The 22,112-nt window shown below is 50.2% G+C and overlaps 2 protein-coding genes across 3 annotated transcripts in view; one reads left to right on the top strand and one right to left on the bottom strand.

The window, feature by feature from the left end:
• Nucleotides 1-22,112, top strand: part of LOC144593236 (D-serine dehydratase) — a 555,040-nt gene that overhangs the window by 117,289 nt on the left and 415,639 nt on the right. The window lies entirely within an intron of this gene.
• The window catches only part of setd2 (SET domain containing 2, histone lysine methyltransferase), a 113,988-nt gene that overhangs the window by 17,636 nt on the left and 74,240 nt on the right, over nt 1-22,112 (bottom strand). The window contains exons 13-16 of the mRNA XM_078398343.1: nt 15,651-16,292; nt 11,321-11,375; nt 8,589-8,775; nt 4,768-5,428 (exon numbers count right to left, since the gene is read on the bottom strand). Coding sequence (XP_078254469.1) covers nt 4,768-5,428; nt 8,589-8,775; nt 11,321-11,375; nt 15,651-16,292 — 1,545 coding nt within the window. The remainder of the gene's footprint in view (nt 1-4,767; nt 5,429-8,588; nt 8,776-11,320; nt 11,376-15,650; nt 16,293-22,112) is intronic.

The raw sequence follows: 22,112 nt of genomic DNA, 5'->3' as shown, positions 1-22,112 counted from the left end.
CCCACCCATGCCTTCGTACTAGTCTCAGTTAGTTTAGTTTAGAGATACAGCGCGGAAACAGGCCCTTTCGGCCCACCGGGTCCGCGCCGACCAGCGATCCCCGCACACTAACACCATCCTACACCCACTAGGGACAAATGTTTTAAAAAACATTTACCAAGCCAATACATCTTTGAAGTGTGGGAGGAAACCGAAGATCTCGGAGAAAACCCACGCGGGTCACGGGCAGAACGTACAAACACAATACAGACAGCGCCCGTAGTCGGGATGGAACCCGGGTCTCCAGCACTGCATTCGCTGTAAGGCAGCAACTCTACCGCTGTGCCACTGTGCCGCCCATGTTCAGGCTCTTGTTGAGCCTCATTGTCTGTAACTCGTTTTCACCTAGACCACAGCGCTCAATGGCCTGTTTCCTTTATCATCGTTACTTTTGTACATATCTTTAATTCATTTGTTCTGTATCACCATCTATATTTCTAATTTCCCTTTCCCCTGACCCTCAGTCTGAAGAAGGGTCTTGACCCAAAACGTCACCTATTTGTTCTCTCCAGAGATGCTGCCTGTCTCGCTGAGTTACTCCAGCATTTTGTGTCTATCTTTGCTTTAAACCAGCATCTGCAGTTCCTTCCTATATATAAAAGACAGCTTACAGTGTGTTAAAACTAAGAAATGCAAGTGAAGATTAAGTTCATAAGTTATAGGAGCAGAATTAGGCCATTCGGCCCATCAAGTCTACTCCACCATTCAATCATGGCTGTCTATCTTTCCCTCCTATCCCCATTCTCCTGCCTTCTCCTCATAACCCCCGACACCCGTACTAATCAAGAATCTGTAAAAATATCCATTGACGGTCTCCACAGCCTTCTGTGGCAAAGAATTCCACAGATTCATCACCCTCTGACTAAAGAAAAATTCCCTAAATGAGAATTCCTCCTCGTCTTCTTCCTGAAGGAACGGCCTTTAATTCTGAGGCTGTGCCCTCTGGTCCTAGACTCTCCCACTGGTGGAAACATCCTCTCCACATCCACTCTATCCAGGCCGCTCACTATGCGGTAAGATCCAACAGTGTCCTCTCCCCGCATCGTTGACTGAGTTGACTCAGAAACTGACTGAGCTGCCACAGAGGAATCCTAGTCCATCCTGTGGTCTGGAGAGTCAGGACTCTGGCTTCTGAAGTGTGAAAACACATACCTCCGGATTCAGGGGCACTTTCTCGTCCCAGCTGTTATCAGGCAACTGAATCATCTTCTTACCAACTAGAGAGTGGTACTGACCAACCATCTACCCCATCTGATCCCTTGGAATATCTTTAATCGGACTTTATCTTGCACTAAAATGTATTCCCTTTATCCCCTATCTGTACACTGAGGATTGTAATCGTGTATAGTCTTTCCGCTGACTGGTTAGTCAGAGGGTGGTGAATCTGTGGAATTCTTTGCCACAGCTGTGGAGGCCAAGTCAATGGATATTTTAAAGGCAGAGATACACAGATTCTCAATTAGTACGGGGGTCAGGGTTTATAGGGGAGAAGGCAGGAGAATGGGGTTCGGAGGGAGAGACAGATCAGCCATGGTTGAATGGCGGAGTAGACTTGATGGGCCAAATGGCCTAATTCTGCTCCTATCACTTATGACCTGATGAACAAAAGCATTTTCCTGGGGATGGGGGGTGCTACACCAATGCAGGAGAGGTTTGGGCCCAACGGGTCCACTTGGTCTAGTCACCTATAAACCTGCACGTCTTTGGAGTGTGGGAGGAAACCAGAGCACCTGGAGAAAACCCACACGGTCACAGGGAGAACATACAAACTCCGTACAGACAACACCCTTAGTCGGGATTGAATCGGGGTCTCTGGCGCTGCGAGGCAGCAACTCTCCCGCTGTGCCAATGTGCCTTCCCTAATTGCCCAGTCCTTGGCCTACACTGCTAGGCATAGCCGCCATTTTCGGCCTGGCCGGCATAGCTTTAGATCTGCTGCCTTACAGCACCAGAGATACGGGTTAGACAATGGACAATAAGTGCAGGAGGAGGCCATTCGGCCCTTCGAGCCAGCACCGCCATTCAATGTGATCATGGCTGATCATTCTCAATCAGTACCCCGTTCTTGCCTTCTCCCCATACCCCCTGACTCCGCTATCCTTAAGAGCTCTATCTAGCTTTCTCTTGAATGCATTCAGAGAATTGGCCTCCACTGCCTTCTGAGGCAGAGAATTCCACAGATTCACAACTCTCTGACTGAAAAAGTTTTTCCTCATCTCCGTTCTAAATGGCCTACCCCTTATTCTTAAACTGTGGCCCCTTGTTCTGGACTCCCCCAACATTGGGAACATGTTTCCTGCCTCTTATGTGTCCAACCCCTTAATAATCTTATACGTTTCGATAAGATCTCCTCTCATCCTTCTAAATTCCAGTGTATACAAGCCTAGTCGCTCCAGTCTTTCAACATATGACAGTCCCACCATTCCGGGAATTAACCTAGTAAACCTACGCTGCACGCCCTCAATATCCTTCCTCAAATTTGGAGGCCAAAACTGTGCGTGTGCGTGGGGATCGCTGGTCGGCGCCGACTCGGTGGGATGAAGGGCCTGTTTGCGTGCCGTAGCTCTTAATCTAAGGCTGGACTGGTGGAGCCCAGGTTAGTGGTGGCTGCGAGGCTTTGCTCCGGGCACCGCTGCGTACCTGCTGCACAGTCTGTGGCTGCCCAGGCTGCTGGTAGGACGGGGCAGACGAGGTTACCAGCATCCCCGCGGCGGGCTGTGTGACGGAGCTCTGCGGATGAGCCAGGAAACACTGCTGCCCCTGAGCACATTCTGGACTTGACTGAGCGTAACTCTGCAACGAGCACACACACACACACATACACACACAAGAAAGGATTTGCAGAGCGGCGCAGAAAAAAACACGGGCAGACAAACACCACAGACTAACCAAAGGAAGATAGGTCTACATTCATGTTCACCTCATCACTTATAGAGTCATACAGCACAGAAACAGGCCCTTCGGCCCACCTCGTCCGTGGTGACCACGATGCCCCATCTATGCTAGTCCCATTTGCCTGCATTTGGCCCATATCCCTCTTAACCATGTACTTGTCCGAGTGTCTTGTAAATGTTGTTTAATAATACCTGCCTCAACTACCTCCTCTGGCAGCTTGTTCCATACACCCACCAGCCTTTGTGTGAAAAGGTTGCCCCACAGGTTCCTATTGAATCTTTCCATCCTTACCTTAAACCCTGCTATGTCCTCTGGATCATGATTCCCCCTCTCTGGGTAAAAGACTCTGAGCATTCACCATATCAATTCCTCTGTCTTTCCCCTTCCTGTAACGACTGCCAAGAGTCATACAGCATGGAGACAGGCTACGGCCCAACTCAACCACTCCGCCCGAGGTGCCATATCTACGATAGTCCCATTTGTCCGCATTTGCTCCAAATCCCTCTGAACCTTTCCTGTCCAAGCATCTGAGTTTAGAGTCACAGAGTGGAAACAGGTCCTTCGGCCCACTGAGTCCACACCGACCATCGATCGCCCGTTCACACTTGTTCCACCATATCCCGTTTTCTCATCCACTCCTTACAAGGTACAATTTCCAGAGGGCCAATTAACCTACAAACCCGCACATCTTTGGGATGTGGGAGGAAACCGGAGCACCCGGAGGAAACCCACGCGATCACAAGGAGAACGTGCAAACTTCAGAGACAGACAGCACCCAAAGGTCAGGATGGAAGCCACGTCTCTGCCGCTGCGTAAGAATAAGGGGGTGGGCCATTTAGGACTGAGATGAGGAAAAACTTTTTCACCCAGAGAGTTGTGGATCTGTGGAATTCTAGATTTTTAGATTTAGATTTAAAGAAACAGCGCAGAAACAGGCCCTTCGGCCCACCGGGTCCGTGCCGCCCAGCGATCCCCGCACACTAACACTATCCTACACCCACTAGGGACAATTTTTACATTTGCCCAGCCAATTAACCTACATACCTGTACGTCTTTGGAGTGTGGGAGGAAACCGAAGATCTCGGAGAAAACCCACGCAGGTCACGGGGAGAACGTACAAACTCCGTACAGACGGCGCGCGTAGTCAGGATCGAACCCGAGTCTCCGGCGCTGCACTCGCTGTAAGGCGGCACGGTAGCGCAGCGGTAGAGTTGCTGCTTTACAGCGAATGCAGCGCCGGAGACTCAGGTTCGATCCTGACTACGGGTGCTGCACTGTAAGGAGTTTGTACGTTCTCCCCGTGACCTGCGTGGGTTTTCTCCGAGATCTTCGGTTTCCTCCCACACTCCAAAGACGTACAGGTATGTAGGTTAATTGGCTGGGTAAATGTAAAAATTGTCCCTAGTAGGTGTAGGATAGTGTTAATGTACGGGGATCGCTGGGCGGCACGGACTTGGAGGGCCGAAAAGGCCTGTTTCCGGCTGTATATATATGATATGATATGATATGATATAATAACTACCACTGCGCCACCGTGCCGCCCTATAATTCTCTGCCACAGAAGGCAGTGGAGGCCAATTCACTGGATGTTTTCAAGAGAGTTAGATTTAGCTCTTAGGGCTAGTGGAATCAAGGGGTATGGGGAGAGGGTGGGAACGGGGCACTGATTCTGGATGATCAGCCATGATCATATTGAATGGCAGTGCTGGCTCGAAGGGCCGAGTGGCCTACCCCTGCACCTACGTTCCATGTCCCCAGGTTTCTCTCCCTGCTCGCTGCACCAGTGTGAGCCGCCCTGTCCACGGGGGTGTGAAGGGGAAAGGCGGGCGGTACCTGGACGATCTGCTGTGTTGCTTGTCCGTAGGGCGAGGATATGCTGTAGACGGCCTGGCAGGGCTGCCCCTGGTAGTAGACGGGAGCCTGCGCCTGCCCGCTGGCGTACTGCTGGTGCACGGCGAGAGACTGCTGGCCGGGGTCCCACACGCCGTAGCTCTGCCCGGTGGTCGGGGGCGCCGGCACCTGGATGGCCGCCACGCCGGGGTCCTGGGAGATGGCGGCTGGGGTGGGCGCCAGGTACGGCTGGCCTGGCACGTCCACCTGCGGGGAGAGGTGCTGCACGGCAGGGTGCCCGGTGCCCATCGCCTCCCCTAGCAGAGGCTGCTCGTAGCCCATCGCCGGCTGGCACAGCGGCTCCACGTTGGGCGTGGGCAGGAGCACCTTGCCCGCGTTTGGGTTGACCGGGTCGACGTAGGCCTGCAGCGGGTAGCCCGGGGGGTAGATGGCAAAGTTCTGGTGGGAAGTGGGGTAGGCACAGCCGTCAAAAGGCACCTGTGAGCCGACACAGATGGGCTGGATCTGCTGCTGTTGCACCAGGTACAGGCTCTGCTTCTGGGCTTCCCTCTGAGCCACCTCCTGCTCAAAGAGTTTCCTCCGCTCCTCAGTGGAGAGCTTGCTCCTGGTTTTCTTCTTCTTGGCCGGTGTTGCTCCATCGTACCTACTCAACACAGAAAATACAATCAATCCCAGCTCAGTAAAGCTTTGTGATGTTCATAGGGACTATTGGAATATACACGCATATATATATATATATATATATCTATATATATATTAATAAATCTCGGTTTGTTTGTGCGTATATGTGCACCATGCCCTTGCGCTTCTACACAGCCAAAACAGTACACGATAGCCTCTGGTGTGAATAAACCCACTTTTGTTACTTTTTAAAAACAATTTACCTTATACACTTTACCTTTAACCCCCCCCCCCCCCCCAGGACCAGCGGGAGGACCGGCGCCCGTCCCGGTCTGCCCCCCGCACCTGACCTTCTTCCCATACTGCAGCGGGCCGCCGAGCTTCTGGCAGAGGGTCTAACAGTATGGCCGCCGCCCGCCGCTCGCAGCAGGAGAAATGCAGCCGAGGTCAGTGCCTTCTCCCTGTCCACGCTCCCCCACCCACGGCCCCGGGAGACGCTCCCCGCCCCGCAACGGGTCCACGCCGTCGCCACCGTTCCCCGCCGCAGATTGCAGCCGAGCTGCAGGAGACGCTTCGGCCCCGCAGGACAATAGACAATAGGTGCAGGAGTAGGCCATTCAGCCCTTCGAGCCAGCACCGCCATTCAATGTGATCATGGCTGATCACTCTCAATCAGTACCCCGTTCCTGCCTTCTCCCCATACCCCCTCACTCCGCTATCCTTAAGAGCTCTATCCAGCTCTCTCTTGAAAGCATCCAACGAACTGGCCTCCACTGCCTTCTGAGGCAGAGAATTCCACACCTTCACCACTCTCTGACTGAAAAAGTTCTTCCTCATCTCCGTTCTAAATGGCCTACCCCTTATTCTTAAACTGTGGCCCCTTGTCACTGCTCATCCCCTCTCCCCCCTTTGCTGGCACACGGCCACGGGGGCACTCCCCGCCCGGCAACCGCCCCATGGGTGGGCTGAGGGGGGCGGGAGGGGTGGAGTGGGAGGAGGGGGGTGGGGGGGAGGGAGAAGGGAAGGGGATAGGGGTGAGGGAGAGAGGGGAGGGAGGGGTGAAGGGGTGGGGGAGGGAGGGGTGAAGGGGATGGGGAGGGAGGGTGAGGGGTTAGGGAGGGAGAGAGGGGAGGGAGGGAGAGGGGTGAAGGGGATGGGGGAAAGGGTGAAGGGGATGGGTGAAGGGGAGGAGGGGGTGCTGCACCAATGCAGGAGAGGTTTCCACCCAATGGGTCCACGACTCACTCTGACCGCCGTGATGGCCGCCTGGGGCCAGGGTGAGTGGCTCCCTCTCCACTTTCCTCTCCCCCCTTGCCCGCCCACGGCCCCGGGGAAGACTCCACGGCTGGCAACGGGTCGTCAGATGGGGAAGGGTTGCCGGGCCCGCAGGAGAGGTTTGCACCCAACGGGGGTTGCCGGGCCCGCAGGAGAGGTTTGGACCCAATGGGTCCACGCCCGTCTAGTGGACAATAAATGCAGATACTGCCAGTGGCCACCAAACCCACGGGACTTGGTGTCACCGCTCATCTCTGCAGCTGGATCCTCGACTTCCTGACCAACAAACCCCAATCAGTGAGGAGAGGGGACAAATCCTCCTCCACGATAACCCTCAACACTGGCGCTCCGCAAGGATGCGTTCTCAGCCCCCTTCTTTACTCCTTGTACTCCCACGACCGTGCAGCCACGTACACATCTAATTCAGTTTACAAATTCGCAGCCGACACCACCACTGTGGACCAGATATCAAATAATGATGAGACAGAGTAGAGGAGGGAGATATAGAACCTCGTGACCCAGAGTCAAGGCGACAACCATTCTCTCAACATCAGCAGGACAAAGGAGGTAGTGATCGTCTTCAGGAAGTGAGGAGGTACACGTACCCCAGTTTGCATTGATGGCGCCAAAGTAAGGATGGTTGAAAACTTGTCAATATCACCAACAACATCTCTGGCAGCCCCCATATTAGAAACATAGAAAATAGGTGCAGGAGTAGGCCATTCGGCCCTTCGAGCCTGCACCGCCATTCAATGTGATCATGGCTGATCATCCAACTCAGTATCCCGTACCTGCCTTCTCTCCATACCCCCTGATCCCTTTAGCCACAAGGGCCACATCTAACTCCCTCTTAAATATAGCCAATGAACTGGCCTCAACTACCTTCTGTGGCAGAGTTCCACAGATTCACCACTCTCTGTGCGGAAAAAAAACGTTCTCATCTCGGTCCTAAAAGACTTCCCCCTTATCCTTAAACTGTGGATCCTTAAACTGTGACCCCTTGTTCTGGACTTCCCCAACATCGGGAACAATCTTCCTGCATCTAGCCTGTCCAACCCCTTAAGAACTTTGTAAGTTTCTATAAGATCCCCCCTCGATCTTCTAAATTCCAGTGAGTACAAGCCGAGTCTATCCAGTCTATTGAAGCAATGACCAACGCCTCTACTTCCACAGAAGGCTTAGGAAGTGTGGCATGTCCCCAACAACTCTCACCAACATCTACAGAAGCACCAGACAAAGCATTTCATTGGGATGCATCACAGCTTGGTTTGGGAACAGCTCCATCCAAGACCACAAGAAATTGCAGTGAATTGTGGACGCAGCCCAGACCATCACACGAACCAACCAACCTTCCATTGACTCCATCTACCCTCACACTGCCTCGGCAAGGCCAGCAGCATCATCAAGGACAAGTCGCAACCTGGCCACTCCCTCTTCTCCCCTCTCCCATCGGGCAAAAGGTATATTAATGTGCAAACGCACACCTCCAGATTCAGGGACAGTTTCTTCCCAGCTGTTTTCAGGCAACTGAATCACCTACCACAACCAGAGAGCAGTGCTGAACTACTATCCACCTCATTTGGCGACCCTTGGACTGACCTTGTGTGGATTTTGCTGCCTTTACCTTGCACCAAGCATTATTCCTTTATCATGTATCTATATACTGTGAATGGCTCGATTGTAATCATGCGCTGTCTTCCTGCTGGCTGGTTAGCAAGCAACAAAAAGCTTTTCACTGTGACTCGGTACACGTGACAATAAACTAAAGTGCACGTGCGGGTTTCTAGGTTAATTGGGCCTCTGTGGAATTGCCCCCTAGTGTGTGGGGAGTGGACGGGCAAGAGGGATAACACTGAGCTGGCGGCTCGTCTTTGCCTCAGGCTTAAGGAAACTGAGAAGAAGCTTGCCTTTCATCTGGAACCGATCTCTTCAGTCCTTCTCTCTCGTAGGCTGAGGGAGGAGGGGAGGTGGTGGGCCTGCGCTTTTTCCGATCTTTGCTGAGTGATTTGTCAGTGTCCTTCTCCTTGCTGGAGTTCACTGGAGTCTTTGGCGTTTGAGAAGCATCCTTCTGTGACGTCCCATCTCTACCGCGCTCTGTAACACAAAGCACGTCAGCAGAATCTTGGCATGTTTCTACTGCAAGAGCCATCCGTAAATGCCACTAAAACCGCCGGGCCAGCAAGGAGCTGGCATAAATACGATGGGCCGAATGGCTTCTTCTCAGGCCCGGTTTTGATGAGCAATCACATCACAGAACAGTACAGCACGGAAACAGGCCATAAAATGCTGGTAGTAACACAGCCGGTCAGACAGCAACTCTGGACTCATTTCAGGTCAGAAGACTTCTTCAGACTGAAGGCCAGAGGAAGGATTCTGACCCGAAACATCAGCTATTCTTTTCTTCGGAGACGCTGCCTGACCCGCCGAATTACTCCAGCATTTACAGTCTGCCTTCGGAATAAACCAACATCTGCAGTTCCTTCCTACACAGGAACAGGCCATTCGGCCCATAATGTCTGTGCTGAACATGATGCCAAGGTAAACTAATCTCATCCAAGAATGAATGGGTTAACCTATGATGAGCGTTTGTGGGCACTGGGCCTGTACTCGCTGGAGTTAGAAGAATGAGGGAGGACCTCATTGAAACGTACAGAATAGTGAAAGGCTGGGATAGAGTGGATGTGGAGAGGATGTTTCCATTAGTGGGAGAGTCTAGGACTAGAGGTCACAGCCTCAGAATTACAGGACGTTCTTTTAGGAAGGAGACGAGGAGAAATTTCTTTAGTCAGAGGGTGGTGAATCTGTGGAGTTCTGCCACAGAAGGTTGTGGAGGCCAAGTCAGTGGCTATTTTTAAGGCAGAGATAGATTCTGTAATACGGGTGTCAGAGGTTATGGGGAGAAGGCAGGAGAATGGGGGTAGGAGGGAGAGATAGATCAGCCACGATTGAATGGCAGAGTAGACTTGATGGGCCAAATGGCCAAATTCCACTATCACATGAGCTTATGACATCTCCTTTAAACTTTGTCCCTTTCAACTGAAGTCTATAGCCTCCAATCTTGACATTTCCATCCTGGGGATAAAGGCTTTGACTGTCTACCCTATCTGCGTTTCATAATTTTATATAATTTGATCAGGGTGTCCCCTCAACCTCTGAGGTTCCAGAGAAAACATTCCAAGTCTGAAGAAGGATCCCGAACCGAAACATCACATCCATTTTCTCCAGAGATGTTGCCTGACCCATTGAGTTGCTCCAGCTTTTGGTTTCTATCCAAGTTAGTCTCTCTCCTTATAGTTAATCCAACAGTTTCTGGTGAATCTCTTCTGCAAGCACTTGAAAGCATCCCCATCCTTCCTGTAATGAGGCAACCAAAGCCTCACGCAATGGAGTCACAGCATTGAAACAGGCCCTTCGGCCCAACTTGCCCATGCCAACCAAGATGTCCCATCTACACTAGTCCCACCTGCCTGCGTTTGGCTCATATTCCTCCAAGCCCTTTCCAACCATGGACCTGTCCAAATGCCTTTTAAATGTTGTTACAGTGCTAAATGCGGCCCAAACAAAGTCTTATAGAAGGTAGACACAAAATGCTGGAGTAACTCAGCGGGCCAGGCAGCATCTGTGGAGAGAAGGATTGGGTGACGTTTCAGGTCAAGACCCTTCAAGGGTCTCAACCCGAAACGTCACCCATTCCTTCTCTCCAGAGATGCTACCTGACCTGCTGAGTCACTCCAGCATTTTGTCTTAAAGAGCTGCAACAAGGCTTCTTGACTCTTAATGTGTAGGAAGGAACTGTAGAAGCTGAGTTAAACTGAAGACGGACACAAAACGCTGGAGTAACTCAGCGGGTCAGACGGCATCTCGGGAGAAAAACGAATAGGTGACGTTTCGGGTCGAGACCCTTCTTCCGACTGAGAGTCAGGGGAAAGGGAAATGAGAGATAGAGACGGTGATGTAGAGAGATATAAAACAAAGGAATGAAAGATATGCAAAAAAGTAACACTGATAAAGGAAACAGGCCATTGTTAGCTGTGGGCCAGGTGAAGATGACTTTGCAGTTGGTAAGACTTGGGTGGGGGAGGGATGGAGAGAGAGAGAGAGAGAGGGAAAGCAAGGGTTACTTGCTGTTAGAAAAATCAATATTCATACCACTGGGTTGAATGCTGCCCAAGTAAAATATCAGAGAATGTTCCTCCAACTTGCATTTGCCCTCAATGCCCTGACCAATGAAGTTAAGCGTACCATATGCATTCAATATAAAACTGGACATCCGAAAAAGGGAAATATAAAAAGGGTCTAATTGATTAATTGTTTGAAAGAGGAAGCACATATACATGGGAGCCAAATAGCACAAGATTCTATGCTTCCAAATGTGATGGAAAAACAAATAAATTGCAAGGTAGACACAAAAAGCTGGTCAGGCAGCATCTCTGGAGAAAAGGAATAGGTGACGTTTCGGGTCGAGACCCTTCAGATTTAAACCAGCATCTGCAGTTCCTTCCCACACAAATAAAATGCAGTTACAGTATATTTGCAATCAAACTGCACAGAAAGCTGAAAAGTAACTTCTGCAAAGACAAACTACAAGCTGCCTGCCACGTTCTCCCATTTCAGGAGTTGATCCCACTTTTATACGCACCAATACTTTCTCGTTCTGTTTGGCTTCTGTCCTTCTTGGGAATTCTGTACACCTCCTGATGATCAAAGATTGCACCATTAGAAACCAGCATTGATAATCAAACTTTCACATCCCCAGTTCCCTCACGCACAGCAAGTTACCAGGCACATGGTAAGAGCTCGTCACGTTGGGATTGAGGACTCATTATCACTAGGGGTGGCGCAGCGGGTAGAGTTGCCACCTCAGATCCTGACTACGGGTGCTGTCTGTACAGAGTTTGTATGTTCTCCCTGTGACCGCATGGGTTTCCTCCTGCATTCCAAAGATGTGTGGGTTTGTAGGTTAATTGGCTTCTGTAACTAATCCCTGGTGTGTAGGATAGAACTAGTGTCCAGGGTAATCGCTGGTCGGCGTGGACTCGGCGGGCCAAAAGGTCTGTTTTCACGTTGTATCTCTAAAGTCTAAAGGACACCCATGTTAGACTCCTATTGTTTTGACTATTGATTCACCTTCAACACCATGAATCCTATCCAAACCTATCTCCAAACTCGTGGACATAGGAATCAGCTCTCCTCTCTGCAAAAGATCCTTGACGTTCGGACTGGTGCCCCGCAAGGCTGTGCGAACACTGCAAGGATGTGCTGAAGGGCCTGTTTCCGCACTGGATGTCTAAACGTCTAGTTAATAATTATCATCACGTGTACTGAGGCCAATTCGCTGGATGTTTTCAAGAGAGAGTTAGATAGAGCTCTTAATGATAGAGGAGTCAAGGGATATGGGGAGAAGGCAGGTATGGGGTACTGATTGTGGACGATCAGCCATGATCACGGTGAATGGTGGTGCTGGCTCGAAGGGCCGAATGGCCTACTCCTGCACCTATTGTCTATTGAGGTACAGTGAAAAGCTTTCAGTTTAGTTCAGAGGTACAGTGTGGAAACAGGCCCTTTGGCCCAAGTCCAGGCCGACCAGCGATCACCCATAAACACATTCTATCCTACGCTCGACGGACAATTTACAGAAGCAAATTCAACTACAAACCTGCACCGCACCCGGAGAAAACTCACACTGTATCTCTAAAGAATAACATGCTGACTTCCCTCGGATGGGATACCCCAGAGCTCCGCACAATCAGGCTAAGACTTATTGCAATTTGCAAAGAGATTCACAAAATCACGCCATCAAATCTTCCGTCATCCCAGAGCACCAACCGCCATGAAACAAGACTAAATACCGATCCCTACATCAACTGGCTGAATTTCAATAAACTTTGCTTCCAATATTCCCTTTACCTCGGACGGTAAGGGAATGGAATATGTCACCACCCAACACACAAGTGCCCCTCCCGATGTTCAGTCATTTAAAGAGGGGATTGAGCAGCTAGATCCTCTCAACTTGCTCAGAGAGACCCACTTGAAAATGTAATCACTGCTCTACTCACTCCGACCTGCGCAAGACAGCCACTTATGAAGTGTTTGCGCAGTAATCAACCAGAACCAGAAACTAAACTAAATCACACAGAAGGCAGAGTTGGAATAAATGAGTCTTCTTCAGTTTGGAAGAGTGGAACTTGTGGAGTGCCCCTGAAGATTATTCAAGGCCTCTAATTATTTACTATTGATATTAATGACCTGGAAAATGAGATATCCAAATCTGCCGAACCATAACAGTAGGTGGGAGCGTGTATTTGGCACTTTGCATTTGAGGACATTTGGACCCTTCAAAGGGATAGAGATAGGTGGAGTGATTGAGGGAAGAGGTTAATTCCCGGAATGGCGGGACTGTCGTATGTTGAAAGGCTGGAGCGATTGGGCTTGTATACACTGGAATTTAGAAGGATGAGGGGGGATCTTATTGAAACATATAAGATAATTAGGGGATTGGACACATTAGAGGCAGATAACATGTTCCCAATGTTGGGGGAGTCCAGAACAAGGGGCCACAGTTTGAGAATAAGGGGTAGGCCATTTAGAACGGAGATGAGGAAGAACTTTTTCAGTCAGAGGGTGGTGAAGGTGTGGGATTCTCTGCCTCAGAAGGCAGTGGAGGCCAGTTCGTTGGATGCTTTCAAGAGAGAGCTGGATAGAGCTCTTAAGGATAGCGGAGTGAGGGGGTATGGGGAGAAGGCAGGAACGGGGTACTGATTGAGAGTGATCAGCCATGATCGCATTGAATGGCGGTGCTGGCTCGAAGGGCTGAATGGCCTACTCCTGCACCTATTGTCTATTGTCTATTGTCTATTGACCAGTGAAGTGGAAAATGTGAGGTTATGGACATCCATAAGAGGGAATCAAATTGTGGACTATATCTTGAAGGAGAGTAATTGCTAATGAGTTAAGTACAACAGTTCATAAGTTCTAGGAGCAGAATTAGGCCATTAGGCCCACCGTCTACTCCGCCATTCAATCATGGCTGGTCAATCTCACCCTCCTAACCCCATTCTCCTGCCTTCTCCCCATAACCACTGACAACCGTATTAATCAAGAATCTGTCTACCTCTGTCTTTAAAATATCCATTGACTTGGCCTCCACAGCCATCTGTTCTTGTAGAAGAATCACAACAGGTTAGCAGGCTGGTGCAACAGGTAGGCAGAGAGGCAAATGGCAATTGGCCTTCATTGCAAGTGAACTGGAGTTTAGAAATAGGAAGAATGATTACAATTGAACAGGGCATTGGTGAGTAAACACCTGGAGTTCTTTGGTTTTGTTTAGAGATTCAGCACGGAAACAGGCCCTTCAGCCCAGTGAGCTCATGTTGACCATTGATCACCACTTCACACTCGTTCTGTCTTATCCCACTTTCTCACCACAAACTGGGCAAAATTTACAGAGGTCAATTAACCTTCAAACCCGTTTGTCTTTGGCATGTGGGAGGCACCCAAAGAAAACCCACAAGGTCACAGGGACGACGTATAAAGTCCACACAGACAGCGCCCGTAGTCAGGATCAATCCAGGGTCTCTGGCGCTGTGAGGCAGCAACCCGACCACAATGCCGCCCAAATCTGCTGTACAATTTCAGCAGATAGCATGCAAAGCAAAGAACTTTGCTGTAGCTTGGTAGACATGACAATAAAGTATCATTGATCATAGAAACATAGAAAATAGGTGCAGGAGTAGGCCATTCGGCCCTTCGAGCCTGCACCGCCATTCAATATGATCATGGCTGATCATCCAACTCAGTATCCCGTACCTGCCTTCACTCCATACCCCCTGATCCCTTTAGCCACAAGGGCCACATCTAACTCCCTCTTAAATATAGTCAATGAACAGGCCTCAACTACCTTCTGTGGCAGAGAATTCCACAGATTCACCACTCTCTGGCGGGACTGTCGTATGTTGAAAGGCTGGAGCGATTGGGCTTGTATACACTGGAATTTAGAAGGATGAGGGGGGATCTTATTGAAACATATAAGATAATTAGGGGATTGGACACATTAGAGGCAGATAACATGTTCCCAATGTTGGGGGAGTCCAGAACAAGGGGCCACAGTTTGAGAATAAGGGGTAGGCCATTTAGAACGGAGATGAGGAAGAACTTTTTCAGTCAGAGGGTGGCGAAGGTGTGGAATTCTCTGCCTCAGAAGGCAGTGGAGGCCAGTTCGTTGGATGCTTTCAAGAGAGAGCTGGATAGAGCTCTTAAGGATAGCGGAGTGAGGGGGTATGGGGAGAAGGCAGGAACGGGGTACTGATTCATAGTGATCAGCCATGATCGCATTGAATGGCGGTGCTGGCTCGAAGGGCTGAATGGCCTACTCCTGCACCTATTGTCTATTGTCTATTGTCTATTGTCTCTGTATGGAAAACTTTCTCATCTCGGTCCTAATCCTTAAACTGTGACCCCTTGTTCTGGACTTCCCCAACATCGGGAACAATCTTCCTGCATCTAGCCTGTCCAACCCCTTAAGAATTTTGTAGATCCCCCCTCAATCTTTTAAATTCCAGCAAATTCGATCGTAGATTGATCATTGATTGATTATTGGTCAAGAGTGGACTCTGCCCTCTCACAGGGTAGTTTATTTTAGTTTGGAGATACAGCGCAGAAACAGGCCCTTTTGGCCCACCGGGTCCGCGCCGCCCAGCGATCCCCGCACACTAACACTAGCCTACAAATTTTACATTTACCAAGCCAATTAACCTACAAACCTGCACATCTTTGGAATGTGGGAGGAAACCGAAGATTTAGGAGAAAACCCACGCAGTTCACGGGGAGAACGTACAAACTCCGTACAGACAGCACCCGTGGTGGGGATGGAACCTGGGTCTCCGGCGCTGCATTCGTTGCAAGGTAGCGACTCTACCGCTGGGCCACCGTGCCCACACATTGGGCACATTGGGCACGCGGCCAACACCAACCTTCAGGTCCTTCCAGACGTCGAGCAGCTTGGTGGCCAGCTCGCTCACATCCTCCATCTTGCACGACTGCTCCTGACTGCGCTCGCTCTCCACGTCCGACACTCCTTCCTCCTCGTCCTGTGACGGCGTCTCTGCCACGACCCCCTCCTCCAGCTTGCTGCCGACGGCCGCTTTCACCACGACGTCCTGAGGTTCCGCCTCGTCCGCCGGCACCTCGGCCGCCGGCACCTCCTCCTCGTCCGCGGCGAGGCCCGGCGATGGCTCCACCGCCGCCACTACCGCCGCCACCACTACCGCCGCCGCCTCCTCCTTGGCCTCCTTCACCTCGACCTCCCCGTCAGAGGCTTTGCTGGCGTCAGACAGGCCGCTGTCCATGCTGTTCTCGCTCATGATCTTCAGCCGCCTCATCACCAGCTTCTTGGGCGTGTCTGCCTCGGCCTCGGCGCTCTGCTTCAGCCCGGGCTCCTGCGTGTTTAGCGGCGTCTGGGCACGAGATGTGTTCTCGCTGGAGTACCCGTCGGCCTCGCTGACCTGCGGGGCAGTCACCTTGGTCTGGGCCCAGCGCTGAATGATGGGCAGCAGCTTGCTCTCCTCCAGCATGTTCTTTGTGGCAATCGGCAACAGCTCCAGAGTCCTCATGATCTGCAAAGACAAAGGATTCATAAGGTCATAAGCGATAGGAGCATTCGGCCCATCAAGTCTACTCCGCCATGTTTCTGTGTTAAGTGATAGGAGCAGAATTAGGCCATTCAGCCCATCAAGTCTACTCTGCCATTCAATCATGGCAGATCTATCTCTCCCTCCTCGCCCCATTCTCCTGCCTTCTCCCCATAACCTCTAATCAAAATTCTATCTATCCCTGCCTTAAAAATATCCACTGACCTGGTCTCCATGCACAACCTTCTGTGGAATTGAATTTCAGGTTCACCACCCTCTGACTAAAGAAATTCCTCCTCATCTCCTTCCATTTACACCTATTTCTCCTCTTCCTCCTCCCCCTCATTCCTTTTCTCTAATATTCCTTCCTCTGGCTTCACAATTTTCTCCTCAACCCCATTCCCCTGCCTTCTCCCCATAACCTCTGACACCCGTACTAATCAAGAATCTATCTATCTCTGCCTTAAATATATCCACTGACTTGGCCTCCACAGCCTTCTTGGCAATGAATTCCACAGATTCACCACCCTCTGACTGAAGAAATTCTTCCTCATCTCTTTCCTACAGGAACGTTTTCGTGATCTCTAGTCCTGGACTCTCCCACTAGTGGAAACTAGTGGGAATGATTCACTGCTCAAATCAAGGCATCCTCTCTGTGTAGGAAAAAAAACTGCAGATGCTAGTTTAAATCCGAGGTAGAGACAAAATGCTGGAGTAACTCAGCAGGTCAGGCAGCATCTCTGGAGAGAAGGAATGGGTGACGTCTCGGGTCGAGACCCTTCTTCAGACTGACGTCAGGGGAGGGGCGGGACAAAGATAGGATGTAGTAGGAGGCAGGAAGACAAGATGGAGAACTGGGAAGAGGGAGGGGATAGAGAGGGAAAGCAGGGGCTATCTGAAGGCATCCTCTCTGTGGCTGTAACACTGCACCCGGTTCATGGAGGGGTGGACCGACCGGGATAACGCCTCCAGCGCCTTCAAGGTGGGCTGCAGGAGGCTTCTCCCCAGGACACAGAGGAGAGGGGCCGAGCCGGTCGAGGGAGGAAGGCCCTGCAGGAGCTGGGGCTCACTGGCACAGGGTCAGGGCCAAGAAGGCTGTGGATATATTTTAAGGCAGAGATCAATAGATTCTTGATTAGTGCTGGTGTCAGAAGGTATGGGGAGAAGGCAGGAGAATAGGGCGAGGAGGGAGAGATAAATCAGCCATGATTGAATGGCAGAGTATACTTGATGGGCCGAATGACCTAACTCTGATCCTTTCACTTACGGGCGGCCATGGTGGCGAAACGGTAGAGTTGCTGCTTGGGTTGCCAACTGTCCCGTATTAGCCAGGAGATCCTGTATATTGGGCTAAATTGGTTTGGCCCGTACGGGACCGCCCTTGTCCCGTTTTAAGCCTGGGGGTGCTGTAGGCCTGGACACTTTAGGCCCGGACACTGCAGGCCCGGGGGCCGATGTAGGTCCGGACACCGCCTAATAGAGGTTGCGTAACAACCCTCCTCCCTGCCCCGGCGGCCACCATTGGTGGAGCGGGAGCACGTGGCCGCTGGCTGGGCGAGGTCACGTGGGGTGGTGACATCATCTTATCCCTTATTTAAGAGTGAGATAGTTGGCACCCCTAGAGCATGTAAATAAATCTCACGGTGCAGTTGTACGTGTGACTAATAAAGACCACTGAACAATTGTACATTCTGTTTGTTTTTCGCTGTGCCCTGCCTGCTGCACTTATGTACAGTTTGACTGTACTTGTACATGACAGCTGTCCAAGATGGCGCCCAACCCAGGCGACTCTCCGCGTGCTGGCCACAGAGGTGGATGTGCAACCACGCGTCACACTCGCTCCACTCTTTTAAACCTCTACTCCTGCAGCAACACTTCATACTTTTACTCTGCATCGAACGTCATTCACCTTATTCCCTTTATCTATACACTGTGGTCGGCTCGATTGTAATCATGCATTGTCTTTCCGCTGACAGGTTAGCACGCAACTAAAGCTTTTCATTGTACTTTGGTACACGTGACAATAAATTAAACATGGTCCATCATGGTTAGTGAGCTCTCCGCTACTGAAGGGATTCGGAGAAGGTGCTGCCTCAAATAGCAGCCAATTTGAACAGAGACCCACAACAGCCTGGGGGCCACCCTCTCATCTGGTCCCTGACAAAGGGAAGAAAGCACAGGAGGCTGAAAACTATGACCACCAAATTCAAGAACAGCTTCTTCCCAGCGAACCATCAGGATCTTGAACACTGGACAACACCATGTTCAACTATGTTTGTTAATTAAACATGCAAGTATGTAAATATGTAACCTCAACAATGAATTAGGCCTGGAAAGAGTGGATGTGGAGAGTGGGAGAGTCTAGGACCAGAGGGCACAGCTTCAGAATCCAAGGACATACCTTTAGAAAGATGGTGGAATTTATTTAGCCAGCGGGTGGTGGAATCTGTGGAATTTATTGCCACAGACGGCTGTGGAGGCCAAGTCAAGGGATTTTTTAAAAGTGGAAATTGACAGATTCCTGATTAGTATGGTGTCGAGGGTTATGGGGAGAAGGCAAGAGAACGGTGTTGAGAGGGGGAGATAAGTCAGCCACGATTGAATGGCGGAGTATACTTGATGGGCCGAATGGCCTAATTCGTCTCCTCCCATTTATGGACTTTCATGGACTGTCTTTGGTTGCACAAAGGGCTTGCACTAGTATTGGTTATTAATTTGTGGATTTTTTTGTTTGTTATAGAGTATCTATGTGTAATGTGTTGACAGGCCTGTGAAGTAAGAAGTTAATTGCTCCATTGTCAATTACACACTCTTGACTCTCTCTGCTGTGATGTGACTGGATAGCACGCAAAACAACATTGTACTGGGTCTCGGAACATGTGGCAATAATAAACCAATTATCAGGGAGAAAGACAGAGAGGGGCAGACAGACAGAGAGAAATAGTGCTGGAGTAACTTAGCGGGTCAGGCAGCGCCTGTGGAAAACATGGATGTTCGGAGATGCTGCCTGATCTGCAGTTACTCCAGCACTCAGTTTTTTTTTGTTGAAAACCAGCATCTGCAGTTCCATGTTACTTCATTTTTCCAGCACTGGTTTTTGAAATCCCAAAGATTTTGCCAAACATCGGATCAGCCATTTGACTTTTTCTGCGACGATGTTAGAGCGCCAGCTGGTGGCAGAAGGTATATACTGCAGCACCAACTCACGGTCAAAAGACTTCACTCTCAACAAAGAAAGACAGAGTGCTGGAGTAACGCAGTGGGTCAGGCAGCATCTGTGGAGAACATGGATAGGTGATGTTTCACAGAGCGCTGGAGTAACTCAGCGGGTCAGGCAGCATCTCTGGAGAACATGGATAGGTGACGTTTCACAGAGTGCTGGAGTAACTCAGCGGGTCAGGCAGCATCTCTGGAGAACATGGATAGGTGGTGTTTCAGATCGGGACCCTTCTTTTGACTGATTGTGGTGCGGGGAGGGGGTGGAAGTTTTAAGAGAGGCGGGGGCAGAACAAACATTGACAAGTAATAGGTGGATATAGGCAAGGGAGGGTTTTTGATAGGCAGATGGTTGGACAAGGGCCAGAGACGAAGAGACAAAAAGTGTGAGGTGAGGATAGAAGAGAGGAAAATTGTGAAGCCAGAGGAAGGAATATTAATGAAAAGGAACGAGGGGGAGGGGGAAGAGGAGAAATAGGTGTAAATGGGAGATGAGGAGAAATTTCTTTAATCAGAGGGTGGTGAATCTGTGAAATTCATTTCCACAGAAGGCTGTGGAGGCCAGGTCAGTGGATATTTTTAAGGCAGAGATAGATGCTTGATTAGTGCGGACGTCGGAGATTATGGGGAGAAGGCAGGAGGAGAATGGGGTTAGGAGGGACAGATGTACCACCCATGACTGAATGGCAAAGTAGATATGATGGGCTGTATGCCCTAATTCTGCTCCTATCACGTAACACAGAAACATAGAAAGATAGAAAATAGGTGAAGGAGGAGGCCATTAGGCCCTTCGAGCCAGCACCGCCATTCATTGTGATCATGTCTGATCATCCACAATCAGTAAACCGTGCCTGCCTTCTCCCCAAATCCCTTGATTCCATTAGCCCCTAGAGCTCTATCTAACTCTCTCTTAAATCCATCCAGTGATTTGGCCTCCACTGCCCTCTGTGGCAGAGAATTCCACAAATTCACAACTCTCTGGGTAAAAAAGAAACTTATGAACATGAAGTCGAGGTGGGGCACAGGGAAGGGGCGGTGGGGAGAAGAAAGGATGGGCAGAGATGTTTGTGGCTTAGTTACCCAGCCTGGCTTTGTCCTGCCCCCACCTCTCTTCCAGCTTTTGCCCCCACTCCCCGACCCCAATCAGTCTCAAGAAGGGTCTCAACCCGAAACGTCACCTATCCATGTTCTCCAGAAATTCTGCCTGACCCGCTGAGTCTGACATCAGTGGTGGGGAAGATGCTGGAGGCAATTATAAAAGATGAAATTGCGGAGCATTTGGATAGCAGTAACAGGATCGTTCCGAGTCAGCATGGATTTACGAAGTGGAAATCATGCTTGACTAATCTTCTGGAATTTTTTGAGGATGTAACTAGGAAAATTGACTGGGGAGAGCCGGTGGATGTGGTGTACCTTGACTTTCAGAAAGCCTCCGACAAGGTTCCACATAGGAGATTAGTGCACAAAATCAGAGCACATGGTATTGGGGGTAGGGTACTGACATGGATAGAAAATTGGTTGGCAGACAGAAAGCAAAGAGTGGGGATAAATGGGTCCCTTTCAGAATGGCAGGCAGTGACTAGTGGGGTACCGCAAGGCTCGGTGCTGGGACCGCAGCTATTTACAATATACATTAATGACTTGGATGAAGGGATTAAAAGTAAAATGAGCAAATTTGCAGATGACACAAAGCTGGGTGGCAGTGTGAACTGTGAGGAAGATGCTATGAGGTTGCAGGGTGACTTGGACAGTCTGTGTGAGTGGGCGGATGCATGGCAGATGCAGTTTAATGTGGATAAGTGTGAGATTATCCACTTTGGTGGTAAGAATAGGCAGGCAGATTATTATCTGAATGGTGTCAAGTTAGGAAAAGGGGACGTACAACGAGATCTGGGTGTCCTAGTGCATCAGTCACTGAAAGGAAGCATGCAGGTACAGCACGCAGTGAAGAAAGCCAATGGAATGTTGGCCTTCATAACAAGAGGAGTTGAGTATAGGAGCAAAGAGGTCCTTCTACAGTTGTACAGGGCCCTAGTGAGATCGCACCTGGAGTACTGACCAATTTTGGTCTCCAAATTTGAGGAAGCATATTCTTGCTATTGAGGGCGTGCAGCGTAGGTTTACTAGGTTAATTCCGGGAATGGCGGGACTGTTGTATATTGAAAGACTGGAGCGACTAGGCTTGTATACACTGGAATTTAGAAGGATGAGAGGGGATCTTATTGAAACATATAAGATTGTTAAGGGGTTGGACACGTTAGAGGCAGGAAACATGTTCCCAATTTTGGGGGAGTCCAGAACCAGGGGCCACAGTTTAAGAATAAGGGGTAGGCCATTTAGAACAGAGAGTTGTGAATCTGTGGAATTCTCTGCCTCAGAAGGCAGTGGAGGCCAATTCTCTGTATGCTTTCAAGAGAGAGCTAGTTAGAGCTCTTAAGGATAGCAGAGTCAGGGGGTATGGGGAGAAGGCAGGAATGGGGTACTGATTGAGAATGATCAGCCATGATCATATTGAATAGCAGTGCTGGCTCGAAGGGCCGGATGTCCTCCTCCTGCACCTATTGTCTATTGAGTTACCCCAGCACTCTG

Source organism: Rhinoraja longicauda, chromosome 4 (genome assembly GCF_053455715.1).
Source record: "Rhinoraja longicauda isolate Sanriku21f chromosome 4, sRhiLon1.1, whole genome shotgun sequence".
NCBI classification, from domain to species: Eukaryota; Metazoa; Chordata; class Chondrichthyes; order Rajiformes; family Arhynchobatidae; genus Rhinoraja; species Rhinoraja longicauda.
The sequence above is the reverse complement of the archived record's forward strand: the minus strand, read 5'-3'. Positions and strand labels throughout refer to the sequence as shown.